This window comes from Seriola dumerili, unplaced genomic scaffold, assembly GCF_002260705.1.
Source record: "Seriola dumerili isolate Sdu_G_001 unplaced genomic scaffold, Sdu_1.0 BDQW01000258.1, whole genome shotgun sequence".
NCBI classification, from domain to species: domain Eukaryota; kingdom Metazoa; phylum Chordata; class Actinopteri; order Carangiformes; family Carangidae; genus Seriola; species Seriola dumerili.
Window position 1 is genome coordinate 2,483,705 of NW_019174513.1, and position 22,641 is coordinate 2,506,345.

Genomic DNA, 22,641 nt, shown 5'->3' on the forward strand with positions numbered 1-22,641 from the left:
ATGTTTTTTTGACATTTCATGCCATACTATCATATGACGTTTTTTGACATTTTATGCCATATTATACTTTGACGTTTTTTGGCATTTTTATGCCTTACTATACTATGACGTTTTTTGACCTTTTTATGCCTTACTATACTATGACGTTTTTTGACATTTCATGCCTTACTATACTACTTTTTTCGTGTGTGACCTTTAAAATGACCTGAGGCACACAAGTCACCATGGTACCTTTCAGTGACTTGATACAAAACTTTGTATGAGATAATGAGGCAATGTTCAATTCTCATCACGTTTATCAACTCAAAGATAAGGTGGCTGAGCTCAAGGCTAGCATGTGTGCCTCCCTATGATATGATTTAATTATAAATACGAAACTATAACTGCACTCCATTGTCAGACCTCACCAATGACACTCTGGTAAAAATACAAAAGACAACTGTTTGTTGTATCATCATTTATTTGTTCATTTCTGCTTAAGGAAACACACAATTTCCATGACACAAAAAAAATGTTAATTACAGCTCAAGAAATATAATTGTTTTGGTAATGAATATATGCATATGAGCAGATACCAGGGGTAACCAACCCAATGATGATAGGGACACAGTATGTTCATTATTTCAATGCCCTTTCCAGCATGACCAGAGAGGTGACACCCTGCTCATTGCCAATTGGGTAGGTAGCAAATTCACAGATGTACTTCCCCTCATCAGTCATCCTAACATCACTAATCTGAATGGAAGGGCTAGCCAGGTTTGGTGGGCTCGGTGAGAAGCTGATCCTGCCCTTCACAGGTGAGTTGGGGTAGATGGGCTCAAACTTGGGGTGAAACAACGCAATGTTGATCCTTTTTCCTTCCTTTGGCTCATAGATCCACACGACCTGTGGTGGAGCAGACACAGGGTGAGTGGTTAGGATGTTTAGAGTGACTGAGAAAAACAACAGGCCTCATTCATCATGGCATTGATAAACAACACTGGAGAGCATTTTGAGACATCCACATTTTGCTGTAAACTCCACAGGGCAGCATACACAGCATTATACTCAAATAAATGGAGCAGATATGAATATGTATGTGAGGATTTTTTCAGATGCTCTTTGTATATCCAAGTAGAGTTGAACACATGTGTTCATTATCACATTCAATCCCCCTATTTCTGGATGGAACAGATATTTTCATTAGAATTTCATGTTACAAAATCAGTTCAGAGTTGGTATGAGTGTGGTGGTATAAAGACGTAATCAAATACTAACTGAAAAAAACAACAACAACTGCATCATGTCTGTGTGTATCTGACCTGTGTGAGATGAATCCCAGTGGCATCAGTGAAGGCACAGTGTAGGTTCACTGTCTGGCCGGGATACGACTCCACCAGTGGCTCCACCTCAACTTGCTGACCAGTTACTACGAGAAGAAACAAAGAATCTTGGTAGTTGGAATCAAAGATCGGGCAAAACATATTGTGAAACAAACAATTATGAGAAGCAGTGCAAACACACTCAAACCCTAAACTGTCCCCTAAAATTCACTCTCCTTCCATTTCTTTAATCTACTCCCTCCCTATTCCTAACACCCACTATTTATAACCTATTTCTCCTGACTGAGAGAAGAAGGCGTAAGCAAGTATAGACACGCTCACTATAGACAGAATACACACAGTATGTTGATTATGTTAGTGACCTACCCAGCATGACCAGAGAGGTGACACCCTGCTTGATGCCAGCTGGAAAGGTAGCATATTCACAGATGTACTTCCCCTTATCAGTCATCCTAACATCGCTAATCTGGATGGAAGGGCTGGTCAGGTTTGGGGGACTGGGTGAGAAGCTGACCCTGCCCTTCACAGGTGAGTCGGGGTAGTTGGGATCAAAATTTGGGTGAAACATAGCGATGTAGATCCTTTCCCCATCCTTCGACTCGTAGGTCCACATAACCTGTGGTGGAGGATGCACAGGGTCAGTGGTTAGGATGATAAGTGACACTGGAGAGTGTTTTGAGACATCCAAATTTTTGCTGTAAACTCCACAGGGCAGCGTACACAGCATTATAATCAAATAAGTGGCACAGGTATGAATATGGATGTGAATTTTTCAGGAGCAGTACTCTCTCTCTCTCGCTCTCTCATGCTCATGATATGATAAAAACTATTACAAGCCTCAGGATTATTTCTGTGAGCTATGATTTGTTAGATTAAGGTTTAATGTGCCAAATGAACAGCATCATCATTTTAGGTTCATTTTGATTGAAATGAATTGCTCTTATCCAGCTGTTTCACACACCTGCAGAAACAGGTTGATGCATAATTGACAAATACTTTATTTGACAGGAAATTACCCATTTCTTTAGTCACATATTAAATTTCTATTCACTTAATAGCCAATGTCTGTTCACTTCGATTGTGAGAGCAAATTTTGCAATTTATATTGTGTCACATTTTCATTAGAATTTCATATCACAAACCCAGTTTAGAGTTGATATGAATGTGGTGGTATAAAGAAGTAATCAAATCCTAACTGAAAAAAAACACCTGCATCATGTCTCTGTGTATCTGACCTGTGTGAGATGAATCCCAGTGGCATCATTGAAGGAACAGCGTAGGTTCACTGTCTGGCCGGGATATGACAACACCACTGGCTCCACCTCCACTTGCTGACCTGTTGCTTCTTGAAGAAACAAAGAAATAGGGAAGTTGGAATCAAAGATGGAGCAAAACATAGCAATGATGATGCTTTCTCCATCCCTTGTCTTATAGATCCAATTGACCTGTGGTGGAGCAGGCACAGAATCAGTTGTTAGAATGTGTACAGTGACTGAGGCCCTGTTCAGACCTACTGCGTCTTCGGTGATCCGATCACAAGTGGAAAGCTCTAAGCATGTCAGTTCACACCTGGCATTAGAATGCATCTCCACATGCGTCTCGAGTGAACACTTGTGATCGGATCTCACTTCCCCAGCTCTATATGCAAGGGGCAAGGAGCGGTTGTGTGAATACAAGCACTGCACAACTTTCTTTTAGTTGTAGTGGTTGTGAAATTAATTTAAAAATGTCATATCTATGCCCTGTCTTATAATTGACCAAACATCAACTTTGCAATAGCTATAAAGAGAAACACACATACATTTTTAGAAGCTAATTCTCCAGAGCTGAGACAGAGCTGGCCTTATGAGACTCTATACAGCGCCAGGGAATTGAATGTTACACATAAGACGTACGAAGACTCGCACTCATATTCCATGACAGTTCCCAAACACAGATATGTGTGTGTGTTCATGTGACATGTGAGGCAGAACCAGGTCTGTCTTTGACTAGCAACAAGGAACGAGGTACCTTCTTCCTGTATTTACTTTCTTGCTCCCACTTCAGACACATCTGACCAATAAGTGTAGTGACCATTCTCATGTGGTTTGTAGTGATGCATTATCATTGGCTTGGATTTGTGACCCAAGGGAAAATGCTCCTAGTTTACAGAGTCAACAGTTGATTTGGAGCAAAACAAACAAATTATAGGTGTGAAAATGCCCTTAGTCTTGGTTTTAATGCATTTATGATGACAGCAATGATTTGAATACTATTGTTCCTAACAGAGAAGTAAAGAAAAGGGACACATCTTTTACGAATTGTTTTTGTGACAAAAACCACACATTGTACTTTTTTTAAAATTTATTCATTATTTCTAAATGTTATCTGACCTACATCTTGAGTACCATTTGTTTATTTACCTTTTTGTGTGCATGTTTTGTGGTGTGTGCTTTTTTTGTGCTCCTCAACTAACCTCTGACGAAGACTGTGACCTGATCCCTGCTGGTCCCGATGCGGTTCTTGACCTCGCAGACAAAAGTGGTGTTGACAGCCTCGTCCACCTTCAGCACCTTCAGCTCGTTGTCTCTGATCTGCACTGTGTCTGGCATCTCTCCTGACATACTGCAGGGACATGAGAATATTCACCGTGAGCAAGACGAAAAGGGAGAAGCAAAAAAGCAAAATAAAATGAGAATAGGATTGTGGTTTGACTTTGAGCGCAGTGAGAGCATTTAGACAGATGTACGGAAATATGCTGTTTTGTGCAATGTCATCAAAATCCACTAATCTTGTGCAATCAGTACAAAACCAATCAGTTTCTCCTCTTCAAAAGGCAATCCATTATCACACAGTGGAGGAGAATACGGTGGGGACAGGGGGAAAATCTAAACTGCTGGATCCGAGCCCAAAATCTCATCTCTCCCATTTTAAAGTTCCAGACTTTCTTCAAATTTTGTCACAGTTATGTTAATAGCTGATAATGCAGGAAAAAGGGAGAAAGGGACTCATATTGCGTCTCTCATTATGCGAGGGTTAAATCTCAAGTCACAGAGTCCATTATGAGAAATTATACGGCTATCTCCATAATCAGAGCACAGGGCTGTAGTGGCAATAATAAAAGCGCTGATTACAGCTCTGAGAAGACTCTGGACCCAGAAATGAAGGAAAAAAACAGAAAATGAAACAAAAGAGAAAACAAGAGACGTATGGAAAAAGAGACAGAGCAAGAGAAGACAAGACTATAGAGATTCCAGGATGTGCTGATACTCACGTCTTCCACTGGACTGAGAGCGGTACGGGGTTTCCGGTTGCTTGGCAGGTGAGCACCACATTTGTACGACCCACGTACCAATTATTGTCATAACCCACAATTGTCACCTGAGGGGCGTCTGAAGGAAGGACAGATGAACGGGGGAAGGGAGGAGAAAAAAAAAATAGCAAGGAGTTCAATTAGTCACTCCAAGGTTTGAAATCATGTTAGAGTATGAACACCAAAGGAATTAATTAGGTTGTGTGTGTGTGTGTGTGTGTGTGTGTGTGTGTGTGTGTGTGTGTGTCTTGTCTTACATTGAACTGCTAGCTTCATTGGGAAGCTCTCTGGTTTGGTCTGAGTCCTGTGTGCCACCACACAGCTGATGTCTTTCCCATTATCTGCTGCTGTGGGAACCAGGCGGTACTCGCTGGTCACTGTCACGGTGTTGTCGACGCCCGGCTTAGACACTGTTGTCCCATTGCCATTGGCTGTGGTCACCCAGGAGATCTGGGCAGCGGGACGGCCATCTACAGACTCACAGCGCGCCACAACGACTGGCTTAGTGCCTGCGTCCACTGTTACGATGGAGGCCGAGTTCTGAGGCTTAGCTGATGGATGGATGGACAGATTGATGCAAGGATGGAGGGTGGATGGAGAGAGGAAGGGACACAGAGTGGCAGAGAGAAGATTAAAGGATGTAGAGATTGATAAAATGGAAATAAGATGGCAGAGGGAAAAGATAATGTGCACCATTGTTGATAAACAACTCCTCATACCTCCTCAATTGCCCTCTGTGATACTAGTGTGGGATCAGAGGAGAGCGGGCAGGACAGAAGCTGACAGCAGGCATGACAAGCAGCCAGATCAATATAGAGCCTGAGGGGAGGCGGGGAGGCATGATGCGTTGGAGAGAGAAGAGAGTGGAGAAGAGGCACTGGTGCTGGGCCAAGGTTAGACCAATGGTTCCATTGCATTAACAAGAACACAATTGATCTGACAATACCACTTAAAACAGCAATTAAACCTAGCTGGACAAGCTTTTAACCTGCATACTACCTTCAGGGGAGGGAGAGAGAAAGAGAAAAAGAGAGAGAGAAGGTGCGTATAATGCTTTGCATTTAAATACACACACACATATATATGAGAGAGGGCGAGAGAGAGAGAAAAAGAGAGAGAAAGGCAAAAGTAAGTATGCACACCCTCACTATAGACAGTATGAACACAGTATGTAGATTATGTTAGTGACCTACCCAGCATGACCAAATAGGTGACACCCTGCTCGTTGCCAATTGGGTAGGTAGCATATTCACAGATGTACTTCCCCTCGTCAGTCATCCTAACATCACTAATCTGGATGGAAGGGCTGTCCAGGTTTGGGGGACTGGGTGAGAAGCTGACCCTGCCCTTCACAGGTGAGTCGGGGTAGTTGGGTTCAAATTTGGGGTGAAACACAGCGATGTTGATCCTTTCCCCTTCCTTCGGCTCGTAGAGCCATGTGACCTGTGGTGGAGGAGGCACAGGGTTAGGATGTGACTAAGAAAAACAACACGCCTCATTCCTCATTGCAAAAATTACTGACACTGGAGAGTGTTTGAGACATCCACATTTTGCTGTAATTGACAAATACTTTTAGAGGAGAATACCCATTTGTTTAGTCAAGCATTAAGTTGTATATTCACTTAATGGCCAATGTCTGTTCACTTCAATTGTGAAAGCAAATTGTAGTCCCAAGCAATTTCAACAATTTATATTATGTCACGTCAGCAAGAAGAGCTGCAATTTCAGGATGTAACAGACATTTTCATTAGAATTTCATGTCACAAACCCAGTTCAGAGTTGGTAAGAGTGTGGTGGTATAAAGAAGCAAAAAGAAAAAAAACACCTGCATCATGTCTGTGTGTATCTGACCATTGTGAGTTGAATCCCAGTGGCATCAGTGAAGGAACAGCGTAGGTTCACTGTCTGGCCAGGATACGACTCCACTACTGGCTCCACCTCCACTTGCCGACCAATTGCTACGAGAAGAAACAAAGAATTAGGGAAGTTGGAATCAAAGATGGAGCAAAACATAGCAATGATGATGTTTCCTCCACCCTTTGGCTCATAGATCCACATGACCTGTGGTGGAGCAGGCACAGAATCAATTGTTAGGATGTGTACAGTGACTGAGGCCCTGTTCAGACCTACTGCGTCTTCGGTGATCCGATCACAAGTGGAAAGCTCTAAGCATGTCAGTTCACACCTGGCATTAGAATGCATCTCCACATGCGTCTCGAGTGAACACTTGTGATCGGATCTCACTTCCTGCGTGGGTGGCTAGCTGAGAAGTGGATTTACTTAACCCTGAGTGATTACAGCTAAAGATGGCCAAGTTATGAATGTAATTAAATTTGTACAAATCCCCCTTTGCTCCCCTTTTGCATTAGGTCTCAATGGCAAAGCACAGTAGGGGATATCCATGCTGCATTTAATACGACACAAATAAGAGCAATTCTTTGGTGCATGACGGAGCACTGTCTAATTACACGGAGACTACGATATTGAAGTCTGTCCTTGAAGCTGGCCACTGGAGCATGGCAGGGCCATCTCTGTCTGTTCATACCCCCCTCTATCTATCCCTCACTTCCCAATCCTCTGTGTGTCACTCTGCCTTAAGAGGGTAGATGGTAAACAAAGACGGCTCCAACCCAATGTAATGACGACCTGCCAGGGGACAGCTCCAGCTGCCTGTGTGTGTGTGTGTGTGTGTGTGTGTGTGTGTGTGTGCTTGTTTTCATATCTTGGTGGGGAATTCAACCTGAATACACACTAACCCGTGGGGACTTGTGTCACAGTGGGGACAAAAATTTAGTTTCCAATGGGGAGACTGCTTTTTGAGGTTAGTGAAAAAACTGTGTATTCATGTGTGTGTGTGTGGCTGTTTCCTGGATACTGTGTCTCTGAGGCCACCTGCAGTGTCTCCAAAAGGCAGGGAAAAATCTGCCGGTGTGTACATCTTTGTGTGTCTGTTTTTGAGTCTTTGTGTGTCTGCCCGAGTGTGTTTGGTGCACCTCAGCCAAATCGCGGCACAGGCAGGCAGCCTTTTCAACAGAGAGGGAGAGGAGTGAAGCAGATCAAACACAAGCCAACTAATCACAGACGCCGGCTAATTAGCGCAGTCCTCAAAGGGGAACCAGGAATGAGTGATGATTCCCCCTTATGAATTTCCCAGTGACGCTGTGCCGTATGTCTCCATGAATACTCACTGGTCACAGAGAGGAGAGACCAGAGAGGGTAAAGTGCAAAGAGCCACCGGTGATCTGGCCTTGTTGTAATCTTATCATCTGAGAGCGCAGGGGCAAAGTGGCGCTCGATATCTCTTATCAGTGTTTCAGTCATGTGCACAGGACACACACAAACACCACCATTGTCACAACCTCACACACACTCACAACAAAGTTTTATCTCAACATCCTCAAATTAGACTGCACCTAACGTTTCCCATTAAGCGATTTCTGGAGCGATTAAATCCAGAGCGCGGTGATATTCCAGCCTTCAGAGCGAAGCACAGGTTGATGTTCCTGTGCACGCGCCCTGAGTGCTGATTAGCAGGCGGATCTGCCACACTGATCCCAGATTTCCACAAGATCAGAGGCCGAGCTGTGAGCATTCAGCATACAAATGTGGCGTCCACGCTTGCGCACACACCCACGCCTGCAGTCTGCCACACAGATGCAGCCACACGCCTGTCCAGAAACAGATTTCTCCAGGCTGAAGTCATCAAAGTGACGTGAACCCACCCCCTCCTTCTCCAACTCCTCTCCCTCTTCTCTTCTAATCTCAGACGAGAGGGCACCTGTCAGAGGATGCTCAGTTTACCAACCAACCCTCGCAGAGATGCAAGCAAAGAGACAGAGACAGAGAGACAGAGAGAGAGAGAGAGAGAGAGAGCAGATGAACACAGAGACAGCCAATAAAGATTCTAATAAGTCTATCTGAAGAAGCTCAGGCCACTGATGGGAGTTAGCCTAAATAAAAATAAAATCACTTCTTCTAAAGAGTCACTTAAATGAGCAGGGAGTGACAAAAAAAAGGGTGTCTTCAGATCTGATGTCTGCGGAAGATAACAGGGTTGCCGATGAGGACGATACACACCACTACCTGAAGGAAACAACAAATACATGCACTGTCATCCAGCGACGTGACGGCTCCTCCCTGTTATTGGAACGCCATCTGACTTCCGACGCAGCCTCAGGTCACTTCCCTGATTCATCACCAGTTGTATGTGTATGTGTGTGTGGCTGTGTGTACTCAGTTGTGTTTGTTCATCCGCCCCGTGTAATAATATTTGCCAAGTCAACAATAAACCTGATGGATACTTTGTGTTTCTGGTCATTGGTAATAAAAAGCAAAATCATTTCACTGAAACTCTTTATCAAAATATCAGTAGAAAGCTTGTAAGATGTTGCAGATGTTAAGGATCAATATTATTTTCATCAATATCAAAGCTTCTTAAAAAGGAAAAGTGTCTCCTCCTGAAATGTTTTCAATATATGTATTAAAAAGCTTTTTATCCAGTGCTACTTAATTGCTGGATAAGAGGTACTTCATTTCTAGGCGGCCATTAAACACTGCCACTGAGCTGAAATCACTTTTTTCTCTTGCCTACCTGGTGAAATAACAAGCAATAATAGAAAGCTGTCTAAATTATTAGGCTCAGTAGTAGTATGGAAAGCTGTCCATAGGCCTACTTGTCTTAAATGATGGATCTGACCGCACTATGCTGCTCTCAGCTGCAGCTCAGCAGCTGGAAGTAACAAGCAACCCCGAAGACCTTTCTCTGAGAACAATCTGACAGGACATCCAAACGCTGCATGGTGCCTCCGTTTCTTTCCAAGCCTCCCCCGTAATGCAACCACTAATCTCCGACCAGATGGTCACCGCCTTCTCTGCACAGCGCCTTGGGCTACCTGCACATTCATATCAAGTGCCCTGCCTTAAGAAAAAAATACAAGCACCTCAAAGACTTTTTTTTGTCAAGATTACTCTTTACTTTTATGGTTTTATTGATTTTTACAGCTCGCCCTCTTGCTGGTGACACTGCCTTTGGTTTATCTGCACTATAATGCTAAGACACTTTAATTGCATTTCTGATTTGCTTGTTTCTGTTGCCTTACATGACTTGCATGTTTTATTTTATTCTGCTTCTTGGTGTAAAGCACTTTGTAACGTGGGTTTTGAAAAGTGCTCTATAAATAAAGATTATTATCCTTATTATTATTGTTAAAGACTTGCCTCTATAGGCCTTCAGCCGAGTTTCACGAGTGCGCTCGGGATTGCTAGGAGAGCCAGGTGCAGTCCAAACAAAGGAGCAGCTGGCCCTCTTGCATCTTTTAGGTGGTTGTATCTTTTCTTGAGGCCAGACACTGGTCTCAAGAAAAGATATGAATGTGAAAAGATATGAAAAAGATATGAATGGTCAACTAGCCCAAGATGCTGGGCAGTGAAGGCGTTGACCTTCTGGTAGGGTTTCTGTGGTTGCATTATGTGGAAGACTCAGAAACTGAGAAACTGTGCAGCATTTGGATGTCCTGTAAGCCTGCTGGTTGTAGAACTGTTCAGTTGTCTTACCATACAAGTTGTAAAGAAGAGTTAATTGAATCTGAGTGTCCTGCGTGCCCTGACTGACAGTCCAAGGTGAACATCACTATTACTGAATCAGCTGAATCAACAATGGTTGTTTCAATCTTACATATAAACACACACACACACACACACACAGACGCGCGCGCACACACACACACACACACACACACACACACACACACACACACACACAATGGTTTAAATGATTAAAAAATGTATTTAGTCAAAAGGCCAAACAAACATGTCAATTAAAAAAAAGAAAAAAAAAAAACATTTCTTACCTTGTTCTGTAAGTATCGACGCGACCAAGCAGAGCAGTCCGATCATTTTTGTGCAGTCATGCCAATTTCTGGCATCATGTTTCGCCATGGTTGATTAGGAACCAGGCGTTCAGTCTCTCCGACATAAATGCTAAAGATGAGCAGTCCGACTGTGTGTGAATGACTGAGTGATGTCATCAGTATGAGAGGCGTCACAGCCCAACTTTCCAAAAGGTAACTGGGACCAGCTACAGTGGGAGGAGCCTCTGGGAACAAGTGGTTCAAAGAATTTAGTCTTGGTTAATAAGGCTGGTATAATGCTGGCCCATCGTCTAGGCCTATAACTCAATCAACAAGTAAAAAGATGACGTAAAGTTTGACTTAAAACTGTTTTACAAAATTAGCTTACCTGCTCCAGCCGACATCATGAATTTTCCTCTGAACGCAGGTCTACTGCCACCATATTGCAAGAGTCACATGTGGGTTTGCTTGATTGACAGGGGGTGGGGAGAGGGTGGGGGTGACGAGGGTTGTCTGCGAGGAGTTTCCATAATGTTACAATAGCACCATCTATTGTGATAGGCCGGCACATCATAACTCCACAAATCCCTCTATAAAATCAGAGATAATAAAAATGTAATTAATTTAAAAGTCACTGCTAGTGACTCCAAATGAAATCGTTTATTATACCAAAGAAGTCTATAGATCGAAGAATATGTTCTGTTATGTTTAATTTAATTAATTTAATTTTCTACCCACAAAAGGTATCTCAACACCATAAATATAGTTTGGTTAAACTGCTCTATTGTGACAATATTCAAATACAATTAGCAAACAGCGGCCACGGTCCGTTGCATTTACGTTTAAATGTCACTGGACTTTAACTTTTATGTTTTTTCTGTTTGCTGATAAGGACTTTTAGTTGTAATAAGAGTATTTCTCCACAGTTGCATTGCCTCTTTACTTACTCTTTTACTGTTCTGTAGCCCACCTTTTACTGTAGGCTACTTACAAGTACTATACTTAAGTACAATTTTCACATACTGCTTATATGTTAATACAATATAAATAATAATCCAACAATATGATTAATATTATTATATGAAACATTGAAATATGTCATTCTGCATAATGAATATTTTTACCTTTTTGAAATATTTGCTTATATTTTGATGATGACAGAAAATAAATGGCACGTTTACTTTTTCCATCACATTGTTGTTGCTATTGTTTTTATTATAGTTCAAAAAATAAATGGACTTCCGTTTGGTGGCGGAAGCAGCGGTTGAAACCCGGAACACGTTTCTATCTTCATTGCATCAGACGCAGAGAGGCGGAGAAGACTCATGTGGCTCTGCTGTGTATGCTAACTTAAGCTGACGTCTCTTTCTGTTTCATTCAAAGGTAGCGAGAACCTTTCATACGCGTTTGAAGTAAAAAGCGGTAGATTTTCTTGTAATACTAAATTTAGAACCAGTTTAAAACGGTGACTTTGTGTGTGGATACGCGTAAAGCTCACTGTGTAGTTGCAAAACTCGAGTTTTAGTTTGTATAATTAGCTAAAGCTAACTAGCCTGTTTGGCATGAGTTTTCGTCAGCCTTTGACAGGTGGCACAGATCAGCTTTGCAGAAAGTGAAACAGATAGCCAGTTAGCTAACGTAGCAATCGTCTGACACTTTGAACCGATGATGTAGGCCAGTATAAGACACTTAATAGTTCTGTTAAATCGGTTTGTTTACAAATCTTGCAGCCCTCATTAATGTTACGTTAAATGCCATGAAGTTTGGAGTGTTTACCTAACAACCAGCAAACACACCTACTTAACCATGTCTTAAAGAGCAATCCAGGAAAACTTGTTTTGCCTCGCTGATAGCAAAGTGAAACTGAAATGTGCACGAGTCAGAACCAGTTTACAATGTACATTTCTGTTTCTCCACCAGAGATGGCCACTCTCTACGTGTCCCCTCACCCAGATGACTTCAGGAGCCTTCTGGCTCTCATAGCTGCAGAGTTTTGTCCGTCCTCTCGCCCTCGGACCATCACTGAGGACCCTCCTGTGTCTCTCAATGCCCGGTCCAGACCAACCCTGGTGCTGGGCACTGGGGAAGATGACTCCGTCCTGAGTGGGGCCAATGCGGTGTCCTGGTACCTGGCTTTTAAGGGGAAGAGGGCTGGAGTAGATGCTAAACAACAGAGCCAGGTGTGGCAGTGGCTGAGCTTCGCAGACAATGAGCTCATTCCTGTGTCCTGTGCTGTGGTCTTCCCACTGATGGGCGTGATGGGTGTGGATAAGAAAGTGAGAGAAATACCCAAATGCTTGCTGAGACATTTGAGTGATTTTTTTTTTTTTTCTTTTCCTTATGAGATGACTGTTTGACTTGTTCTGCGTTCTCAGCTTCAGCAGAGCTCTCGTGCAGAGATGTTGCGTGTACTAAAGGTTCTCAATCAGGCGCTGGAACCAAGAACCTTCCTGGTGGGAGAGGGTATCACCCTGGCTGATATGGCTGTAGCTACAGCTGTTCTTCTACCTTACAAATACGTCAGTATATTGTTCAACACACTGTTGTGTTACAGGTTTTTCCACATAGTTGTGGATTGTCTCTCAACCTGATTTCCTGATTCTTTCTTTTTAGGCACTGGAGCCATCAGACAGGAAGGTCTTGACCAACGTTACTAGGTGGTTCACAACTTGCATTAATCAGCCACAGTTTCTGAAGGTGCTGGGAAAGATCACTCTGTGTGAGAAAATGGTGCCAGTTACACCGAAGACAACTGCTGCTACAGATGCTAAAGCTGCTAATGGCAGTCCTGCTGCTGACTCTGCTGGCGCTACAGCTAATGGTACGGAAGATCTGTTCTATAGTTCATGAATATTTCTTTTTTGTGTAAACAGTATTCTGATATTCTGAGATGTTATTCATTTCAGGTCCTCCTAAGACAGAGGCCCAGCTGAAGAAGGAAGCTAAGAAGAGAGAAAAGCTGGAAAAGTTCCAACAGAAGAAGGAAATGGAGGCAAAGAAAAAGACGCAGCCACCGACAGAGGTATAGATACTCGATTTGCAAAAACAGAAGTTCTCTTTAGACGTTAATGAAGGCTTGAAAAACATAAATATGGACAGATATCAACCAAACAGATTGTCACATAGGTTGCTTGGTAGCACTTCAACTATGATCTGTTCTGTTTGTTTTTTTCCTGTTCTCTCAGAAAAAGGCCAAACCTGAGAAGAAGGAGTTGGGAGTAATCTCATACAACTTACCTACTCCTGCCGGGGAGAAAAAAGGTGATTAATCACAATGGGAGGGTGGGAGTATATGCAATAGAGGGTATGGATTTTACATCACTGTGCAGGGAAGCTGCTATGGTCACTTTATCCTGACTGGAAAACACAAACATTAAACCTCTGCCATCGGTGCATTCACAGCTAGAAAAGAAACCACTCAATGCTAACAGCAGCAGCAGCTGTCAGCTTTCTATTTGTTAGATTTCTTACAGACTAAAGGCTAATGAAGTGTGAAGCATTGTTCTCAGGGGCTGCGTAAAGTTAACTAAGCACACAGTTTTCTGAATGAAGTATACAGTAAATAATTTCATGGATTGTTCAGTAATTCAGTCATTACTTCATACACATATATATATGCCAGAAAACTTGATTGCTCACTAGAACTTGTTTGGACTAATGTCACTTTTGGTGAAGTGTACTTTTTAACTATCTAGTGAGTTTAGTAGTTTACTAGTTGGTTTGTTTCGCCACTCGCTGTTGTCTTTATGTGAAAAAGTGACATCAGAGCACATCCTCTATAATACGAATATATTTATCATATTTTATCACGATTAGCTTCAAGTCCATATATCAAACCTTTCTGTCTTTCTCTGGTGGTGTCAGATGTCGTTAGTCCCCTTCCTGACTCCTACAGTCCTCAGTATGTGGAGGCTGCCTGGTATCCATGGTGGGAGAAGCAGGGATTCTTCAAGCCTGAGTATGGGGTAAGAAAGTCCCCCTCCTCACACTGTATCGACACAGTGTCATATTTTGAATAGATAATAACATGTTTCTCTCTATCACTACATTGCACAGAGGAAGAGTATTAGTGAGCAGAACCCTCGTGGCATCTTCATGATGTGCATCCCTCCACCTAATGTGACTGGATCACTTCACCTGGGTCACGCCCTCACCAACGCCATTCAGGACTGTCTGACCAGATGGTAACAGATAGACTGTTCACAATGTAACATTAATACATAATCATATATTTATGAAGAAACCTGTGTTCGTGCTTGCTGTGGCCGAGAAGCTATGTGTTTTAAATTGGTGTACTTTCCTCTAGGCACAGAATGCGAGGCGAGACGACCCTGTGGAACCCGGGCTGTGACCACGCTGGCATTGCCACCCAGGTGGTGGTGGAAAAGAAGCTGATGAGAGAGAGGGGTATGAGCCGCCACGACCTGGGCAGGGAAAACTTTATGCAGGAAGTCTGGAAGTGGAAGAATGAGTGAGTTGAGGAAGATCAAATCCAAAATTGTGGGGAAATACTGGAATAAAAACGCAATAAAAACTCGGATATTTTGCCCTTTTTAGGAAGGGAGATCGTATCTACCACCAGCTGAAGAAACTCGGCTCCTCTCTGGACTGGGACAGAGCCTGCTTCACCATGGACGATGTGAGATTTCTGAAATCCCCGAGTTCATTTGAATAGAATTTTGAAGAACTATTCCTCATTATCATGTCGGTACTGTTTTCTCTCCAGAAACTTTCCATTGCTGTACAAGAGGCCTTTATCCGCATGCATGAAGAGGGAGTGATCTACAGGAGCAAGAGGCTGGTCAACTGGTCCTGCACATTAAACTCTGCCATCTCTGACATAGAGGTAAGTTAGTATTTATTTAAGCATTTTGGGTTAATACCAAGCGTGTGTCTTATTAGAGTAAAATGATTACCATAATAATCTCGGCGCTTTTTTCTCTACAATAAAAACTCTGAAAGGTTTGACGGTGATGGGGGTAATTTTGGTCTATGAGAGTCTATGCCTTGGCATTGGGTGTTTGCTGTTTTGGCAGGACACAGAAGACCAACAGCATATTAGGCAGAGTTGGTCAAAATGTTTTGGCTCATCTGTTTATGTATATAAATATGTAGCCCACTGATTACTAGTGTTGGGTTTCAAACACCAAAACCCTGAATGCCTGCAGAATTGGGTCTGTGCCAGTGAATATTGAAAACTGTCCTATACAGAAAATGTTCATATTTAATCCTTTAATCAGATATTTTACAGATTTAAATCCTAATTTTGTTAACTGAATACTATATTTTATCCAGGCAATTTTTTGTGGCTGTTTTAAGACAAAATTAAACACAGATCCTTTTTAGAAAACTGTCCCATTTTTCTTACTTAACAAACTTGATGTCATCATCCCCCTGTATCTCCCAAATTTGACTTGATGGCCTGAAGTCATATATTTTTGTTGAATAAATCATAATACTCTGAAAATGAAGGTGCAAAAAAAAGTATAACTTTGGTATTCACAGTAAATGATATCAAATGTACAGAACAGTCTGCAGTCCTGCTTTGTTAACCCTGTCTTTAGGCTGTAACAGATTCAAACAGTCTTGCAAATGCTGTCTGTGTTGTACTCTCTGATTAAATCCTCTGTTTGGTTTACAGGTGGATAAGAAGGAGCTCACTGGCAGGACTCTGTTGCCTGTACCCGGTTACAGAGATAAAGTGGAGTTTGGGGTCTTGGTGTCTTTCGCCTACAAGATCGATGGATCAGGTGCGTGAGCTCGTAGTGGACAAAAATGTTTTGAACAAAGACACCTTGTGCCACTAAAGTAATACTGTTACATTTCTTTCTCTTCCTGTTCTTCAGATGAGGAGGTGATTGTGGCCACGACTCGTATTGAGACTATGCTGGGAGACACTGCTGTTGCTGTCCACCCTGCTGACCCCAGATATCAGCATCTGAAGGGAAAAATGGTGCTACATCCCTTCTGTGACCGCAAGATGCCGATCGTCTTTGACGACTTTGTGGACATGAGCTTTGGAACAGGTAGGCATTGGCACAGGAAAGCACAAGCTGCCTTTTGGTCTGCAGTGTGCTGTGAATAAGTAATTGTAACAAGATGTTATGCCAAGCCGCTTTTCCTCATTATGGCTGTTGTCTTTTTTCCTCCTCTCTACCCCTCGTATCCCTTTGCACCATTTTCTGTTCAGGCGCTGTCAAAATCACCCCAGCCCACGACCATAATGACTACGAGGTTGGAGAGAGACACAATCTGGCCTTCATCAACATCTTGGATGAGAATGGCCTGCTCATTAACGTGCCTCCTCCCTTCCTGGTATAGTGTCTCATTATCGTCCTTCCCCCTGCAGTGTGTGCATTTCCAACGTGACACTAAAAGTCAGCCCTATTCATAGTTTGCTTGGTGTAGCAATTTTATTTCTTAATTTTTCATTTTTAACTATTCTTTCTGTCCCCCAGGGCATGAAGCGTTTTGAGGCCAGGAAGGCAGTGCTGCAGGCTCTCAAGGACAGAGGCCAGTTTAAGGAGATCAAAGACAACCCTATGGTGGTTCCAATCTGCAGGTAGAGTTGTGTTAATGTGTGCATAACCGCAACACAAGTTATTTGTGTTGTAAGATATTCATCCTGTTCAGGATCATCTTTTAAGCAGGATTGTGTATCTACCCCATCAGTCGCTCCAAGGACATTGTGGAGCCGCTGCTGAAGCCGCAGTGGTATGTGAACTGCACAGACATGGGGAAGCAGGCCGCCGACGCCGTCAGAGAGGGACGACTCAAAATCATCCCTGATCACCACCTGAAGACGTGGTTCAACTGGATGGACAACATCAGGTAATCATCGGTAGTTCATTTCAAATGCATTTCTTCTGTTTAATGCTTATTCCTAAAGTAAATGTGAGCTGTTATGGCCTTTTTATGGCATATTGCACTGAAATGTTGACAGAAGTACAGCTGAACTTGAAATGAAAACTAAAAACTAAATTGAATGCTGAATTATAGAGAATACGTTAATGTTCTGTTTTTAGAATCTCACAACAATAGGGCTCCAGCTAAAGTTTGTTGCCAGTATTGATTAATGGGCAGGTTGGTTTCTTGATTATTTGATTAATGTTTTACATTATAAAATGAGGAAATGGTGAAAAATATCCATCACAATTTCTTAGAATATAAGGACATGAGAAGACAACATGACAAAGAAAAGGTGCAAATACTCAAAGAATGTTTGACATTTTAGCTACAAAAATGACAAATTACTTAAATGATTATCAAAATTGTTAATGATTAATTTTCTGTTCATCGACTCATCAAATTAATCAATAGTTTTAGCACTAGACAACAGATTATTATGATTAATCAAGGGTGTAGTGAGTTCCTTACTAAGATCTTATCCATCCATCTCCCCCTCAGGGACTGGTGTATCTCTCGGCAGCTGTGGTGGGGTCATCGTATCCCTGCTTACTTCATCACTGTCAATGATCCCTCTGTGAAACGGGGAGAGGTAAGATGACGCCTGTAGCTATTGTCAAGGTCTGAAGGTTTTCAGATGACAGATAAAAGCTATTTGTGTTATGCTGCATTTTCTTGTTTGTTTCCTTCATTTATTTCCTCTCTTTCTGTTTTTTTTTCTCCTACAGGACATGGATGGTCATTACTGGGTGAGTGGGAGATCAGAGGAAGAGGCCAGAGAAAAGGCAGCAAAACGCTTCAGTGTGTCTGCTGACAAAATTACCCTCAGACAGGGTAAGATGGAACAGTTTTTAATTTAGCAATCTCATTACAATTATTGTAAAGGTTATCTAATCGCTTCATGTTTTGCCAGTGCAAAGGTTCACATAATTTAATGAATTCTACTCCATATTCACACAGATTAGATAACTTTTGTTCCTGTGTTTCAGACGAGGATGTTCTGGACACTTGGTTCTCATCTGGCATTTTCCCCTTCTCTATCTTCGGATGGCCGAATGAGGTAAAAATACTGAGGTCAACCAACTTTCTATTGACACAAATGGCACTTATCTGCAGTAGATATTATGGATATCTTGTGCAGTAGAGACACTGCCATAAAACTGCAAGTTATGTAATAAAGATGTCACTGAACCTCTCAAAGTGTTAATATAAGTTATGACTTTTAGACAGTGTTCCTCAAAGGGTTTCTGTATTACCGTCATAAATCCTGGTGTTCACGGTCTTCCTTTAGACACAGGACCTGAACGTGTTCTACCCTGGCACCTTGCTGGAGACGGGCCACGACATCCTGTTCTTCTGGGTCGCTCGTATGGTGATGATGGGCCTCAAACTGACCGGCAAGCTGCCATTCAAAGAGGTGAGACCAATCATAACTGGCAAAGCCGCAGTATAGCACAACAGGATATTATAATAGTGTTATTAACCAGACATGACTCAGTAATGATGTTTTTTTACAGGTCTATCTGCATGCGGTCGTGAGGGATGCCCACGGAAGGAAAATGAGCAAATCTCTGGGCAACGTCATTGATCCTCTGGACGTCATTACAGGGATCTCCCTAGAGGTAAAGCCTAATCACAATTTGATGCATGTTCAGATATATACACACACGCGCACTCCCTTTCCTTTTACATGGTCACCACATGCTCATTGCTCCCCTGAGGCCAATATTCTTATGTAAGCTTTATTAAGCACCTTTTTCTGCTTTGAACAAGCTTTTATTGAGGCCATCAATCTCTTCACCAGCTGGAGGGGGGGGGACTGCTCAGCCAGGCTACGTAAAACTGCCCTCTAGAGGGCACTGAAGGACTTGTAGTGAACTGCACTTTACCCCTAATATTTTCATATAAAAGTCCTTTCCTGTCTGTCCGATTAAGACTTCAAGAAGCAGCTGAAAGGAGCTTCTTGTTTCTAAGATGAGAAAGAAAAATTGTTGAACACATTGTTTTATTTTTCAGTGGTGACATTTGTCTTTATTCTCTCTATCCTCTAGGGTCTTCATGCCCAGTTGATGGACAGCAACTTGGATCCTTTGGAGGTGGAGAAGGCAAAGCAGGGCCAGAAGTCAGACTACCCAAATGGCATTCCAGAGTGTGGCACAGATGCTCTCCGGTTTGCCCTGTGTGCCTACACTAGCCAAGGTGAACTAATTTGTCTTTTCTGGGTTTCTTACTTTCTCCCTCGCTGTGCCTCCATTGGCCAACGGCCTGCATCGCAACCTTGAATTCATAAAATACACTTCACACTGGAAATACACACTGGAAAAAACAGTATTAGAGTCCTATCAGTACAAGGTCGGTTTAGAAAATCAATCTATTTTAATATATACTGCAATAATCATTTATTCGTGTTTCTGTCCCCCAGGTAGGGATATCAACCTGGATGTCAACCGCATCCTCGGTTACCGTCACTTCTGCAACAAACTGTGGAACGCTGTGAAGTTTGCCATGAAGACTCTGGGAGACAACTTTGTACCATCAGAGAAAGCCCAGGTGAGATCAGGAGAAAAGATGTACACAGAGAACATAAACAAAGACTGCTCCATACTTATTTATATTCATCTAGTGACACAAACCTTATTTTGACCAAGTAAATGCTGAGTAGAAAAAGTTTTCTGTTAGCATTGTTTATCTGGAGGTACAGTTTGTTCATATGCTGTCCTCCTTTATATTTATAGACTTGTGCTCATTGACATTTGGGAGGAACCCAGTACAGGAGTCGTGCTAACCAAATCTGAACATTTCCTCTTTGTCACGGTTTTGATCCTCAGCTGTGTGGAGAGGAGAGTGTGTCAGACAGGTGGATTCTGTCTAGACTGAGTGCTGCTGTTGCTCTCTGCGATGCTGCCTTTAAGGCCTACGACTTCCCAGCCATCACCACCGCCATCTACAACTTCTGGCTATACGAGCTCTGTGATGTCTACCTGGTAATAAACTTCAAGACCATCTTAAATAGATAATGTGAGGGCGTGTAAAAAAAGTTTTGCAGACGACTGTGGTGTCTTTATATGGACCATAACAAATTCCACCTCTTTCCTCTTATCTCCTCACTCACTCTCCTCTCGTTCTCCAGGAAAGTGTGAAACCTGTGTTCAGTAAAGCAGAGGAAGACAGTGCCAGCCAGAGACAGGCCATGGTGTGCAGACAGACCCTTTACACCTGTCTAGAGGTCGGTCTCCGCCTCCTGTCTCCCTTGATGCCCTTCGTCACTGAGGAGCTCTACCAGAGGTTACCACGAAGACGACCTCAGAGTGACCCCCCCAGCATCAGTGTCACATCCTATCCCGACACTGAGGAGGTGAGTTAGGGAAAGGGAAAAAGAGGGTTATGTTAAAACTCACATATGTACAGTGACTGATAGTGGCAGGTCAAAACATCATTTATTTTAAATAATGGTCACTGAAAACTAAATTCAAAATGGTGATGTTTTCCTTCTGTTTTGGTGAGCAATACATTTTATTTGATTCATTGCAGTTCTGCTGGCACAGTGAGGAGGTCGACCGTGACATGGAGTTCGTAATGACTGTGGTCAAGACAATCCGGTCACTCAGGGCCGACTACAACCTGACCAAGACCCGAGCTGACTGTAAGTGGGCATACACAAACAAAATGCTAAAAGTTACTCTAAAATAAATTTAATTTGAAGGCCAACCATTCGTCATCCTCAGTGAATATAATCAGTGTAACCAAGTACAGGTTTAAGGTACTGGTACTATACAATGTTTTAACTGTATGCAACTATATACTTCTACTACTCTCCATTTTCATTTTTTACTGATAATGAAAGATTACATACACCACACATGCTGTATGTTGAACTTGTAAAATATACAGCATTAAAACAGATTCATCTGTAGAAAAGCATAAAGAGTAGTTAAAACTGGCTCCATCTGGACCAGCTACAACAGTGAAATAAGGTTCAAAGTAAGGTTTGAACACAGTACTTTTACTTGTAAGAGAGTGTTTTTACATTGTGGTGCTCCTACTTCTACTTATGTGCCTGAATACTTCCAAGTTTAATGGCCAAAAGAAGGAGAATGACACCCAGGTTGACAAATGGCTCATGTGAATATAGATAAAAAACAATCTATTTCTGTTCTGTTCACACCAATGGTTTCAATAAAACAACCAGAGTGTATTGATTCCTTACTGAAGAAGGTACTTTTCTGTTGCCTAATCTTCAGTTTGCACCTGTCTCTCCCAGGCTACCTCGAGTGCATAGACTCTGCAACTGTGTCCCTGGTGCAGAAGTACAGTCTGCAGATCCAGACCTTGTCGTATTCTCAGGCTATCATCCCTCTGACAGCCAACCAGCCTGTCCCAGAAGGCTGCGCTGTGGCTATCGCCTCTGACAGATGCACTGTCAACCTTATGCTCAAGGTGAGGGCCGGTAATCTGCTCAATTGTGTTTGGTCCCTCCCATCCCTGATGTGCAAATACATTAGTCTTGGTTTTGTTTTAGCTTCCTTAGACACGGAGTGGGGTGACTTTTGCCATGTATCACTTGTTTTTAGGGTTCCACATCAGTTAAATTTACATAGTGATCTGAATAGGCAATCACCTGAATAGTCTAAGTGCATGAATGTACGTCACCGACTTGGTAATCAAAGCACATAAATATGCTAGGGATACCATTAAACTAGGTTTGCTCTGAACTTGAGGTTAGTGTTTCCTCTGTCACTGACCTGATATAGCAAGATCATAATTTTAAACTGTCGTCTTCGACTTCACTTCACCTTTTGTTCCCCCAGGGTCTCATTGATGTGGAGAAGGAGGTAGCCAAGCTGATGACAAAGAAAGGTGACTTGGAGAAACAGATGGAGAAATTGAGAGAGAAAATGGCAAAGAATGACTACAAAGAGAAGGTGCCAGTGAAGGTGCAGGAGCAGGATGCCGAGAAGGTGGGAAAAATAAATTGATTCACTCAAGTTTCTCTGCGTGTAAGACGATGTGAATCCCTGGTAAATAATGACTTCCTTTTCTCCACAGCTACGGCAGAGCCAAACTGAACTTGAGAAAGTGAAAGAAGCCGTGGACAACTTCAGGAAAATGATGTAACTTTCCCTTTTAAAATGATGTAAATCAAGATTTATTTCCACTTTTTTCATGTTAGTGTTAATTTTCATATTCATTTATCAAATTGATCATAGTATGGAGGGAATTCAATAAAGCTCTGACAATTGTCTTCAGTGGTGTATTGTTTTGAAGCAATTCA

The 22,641-nt window shown here is 42.4% G+C and overlaps 2 protein-coding genes across 3 annotated transcripts; one reads left to right on the top strand and one right to left on the bottom strand.

Annotated features, from left to right (window-relative positions):
• Positions 1 to 451: 451 nt before the first annotated feature.
• LOC111230059 (nectin-2-like) lies at positions 452 to 10,899 on the bottom strand. 2 transcript variants are annotated; one of them, XM_022756619.1, is made up of 11 exons: positions 10,852 to 10,899; positions 10,464 to 10,708; positions 6,466 to 6,572; positions 5,808 to 6,057; positions 4,872 to 5,165; positions 4,576 to 4,693; positions 3,778 to 3,926; positions 2,558 to 2,664; positions 1,689 to 1,938; positions 1,302 to 1,408; positions 452 to 885 (listed from the first exon to the last, which is right to left on the bottom strand). In XM_022756619.1, the coding sequence occupies exons 2-11, from the start codon at positions 10,549 to 10,551 to the stop codon at positions 619 to 621; spliced, it is 1,737 nt and encodes a 578-aa protein (XP_022612340.1). In that variant the 5' UTR covers positions 10,552 to 10,708; positions 10,852 to 10,899; the 3' UTR covers positions 452 to 618. The 2 variants fall into 2 exon arrangements, with proteins under 2 accessions (XP_022612340.1, XP_022612339.1); XM_022756618.1 differs by having other exon boundaries at positions 2,558 to 2,667; positions 10,852 to 10,896.
• An 867-nt stretch (positions 10,900 to 11,766) lies between these two features.
• On the top strand, positions 11,767 to 22,611 carry vars (valyl-tRNA synthetase). Its single transcript, XM_022756570.1, has 29 exons — positions 11,767 to 11,846; positions 12,384 to 12,739; positions 12,839 to 12,982; positions 13,077 to 13,284; positions 13,370 to 13,485; positions 13,649 to 13,724; positions 14,328 to 14,428; positions 14,520 to 14,647; positions 14,770 to 14,934; positions 15,021 to 15,102; positions 15,190 to 15,309; positions 16,105 to 16,213; positions 16,310 to 16,489; positions 16,654 to 16,778; positions 16,922 to 17,025; positions 17,136 to 17,294; positions 17,871 to 17,961; positions 18,098 to 18,203; positions 18,359 to 18,429; positions 18,661 to 18,786; positions 18,887 to 18,991; positions 19,421 to 19,568; positions 19,792 to 19,919; positions 20,198 to 20,353; positions 20,500 to 20,724; positions 20,901 to 21,012; positions 21,631 to 21,806; positions 22,178 to 22,327; positions 22,416 to 22,611. Exons 2-29 carry the CDS (start codon positions 12,386 to 12,388, stop codon positions 22,482 to 22,484), a joined length of 3,834 nt encoding a protein of 1,277 aa, XP_022612291.1. The 5' UTR covers positions 11,767 to 11,846; positions 12,384 to 12,385; the 3' UTR covers positions 22,485 to 22,611.
• The last annotated feature ends 30 nt before the right edge of the window (positions 22,612 to 22,641 follow it).

Excerpts from the sequence above, each read along its gene's own strand:
- vars (XM_022756570.1), top strand. The coding sequence starts at position 12,386 with ATGGCCACTCTCTACGTGTCCCCTCACCCAGATGACTTCAGGAGCCTT. Across the intron at positions 13,725-14,327 it reads TCCTGCCGGGGAGAAAAAAG|ATGTCGTTAGTCCCCTTCCT; the intron begins GTGATTAATCAC and ends TGGTGGTGTCAG. Across the intron at positions 22,328-22,415 it reads AGGAGCAGGATGCCGAGAAG|CTACGGCAGAGCCAAACTGA; the intron begins GTGGGAAAAATA and ends TTTTCTCCACAG.
- LOC111230059 (XM_022756618.1), bottom strand. The coding sequence starts at position 10,551 with ATGGCGAAACATGATGCCAGAAATTGGCATGACTGCACAAAAATGATC. Across the intron at positions 6,058-6,465 it reads CTGGGATTCAACTCACAATG|GTCACATGGCTCTACGAGCC; the intron begins GTCAGATACACA and ends CCTCCACCACAG. Across the intron at positions 1,939-2,557 it reads CTGGGATTCATCTCACACAG|GTTATGTGGACCTACGAGTC; the intron begins GTCAGATACACA and ends CCTCCACCACAG.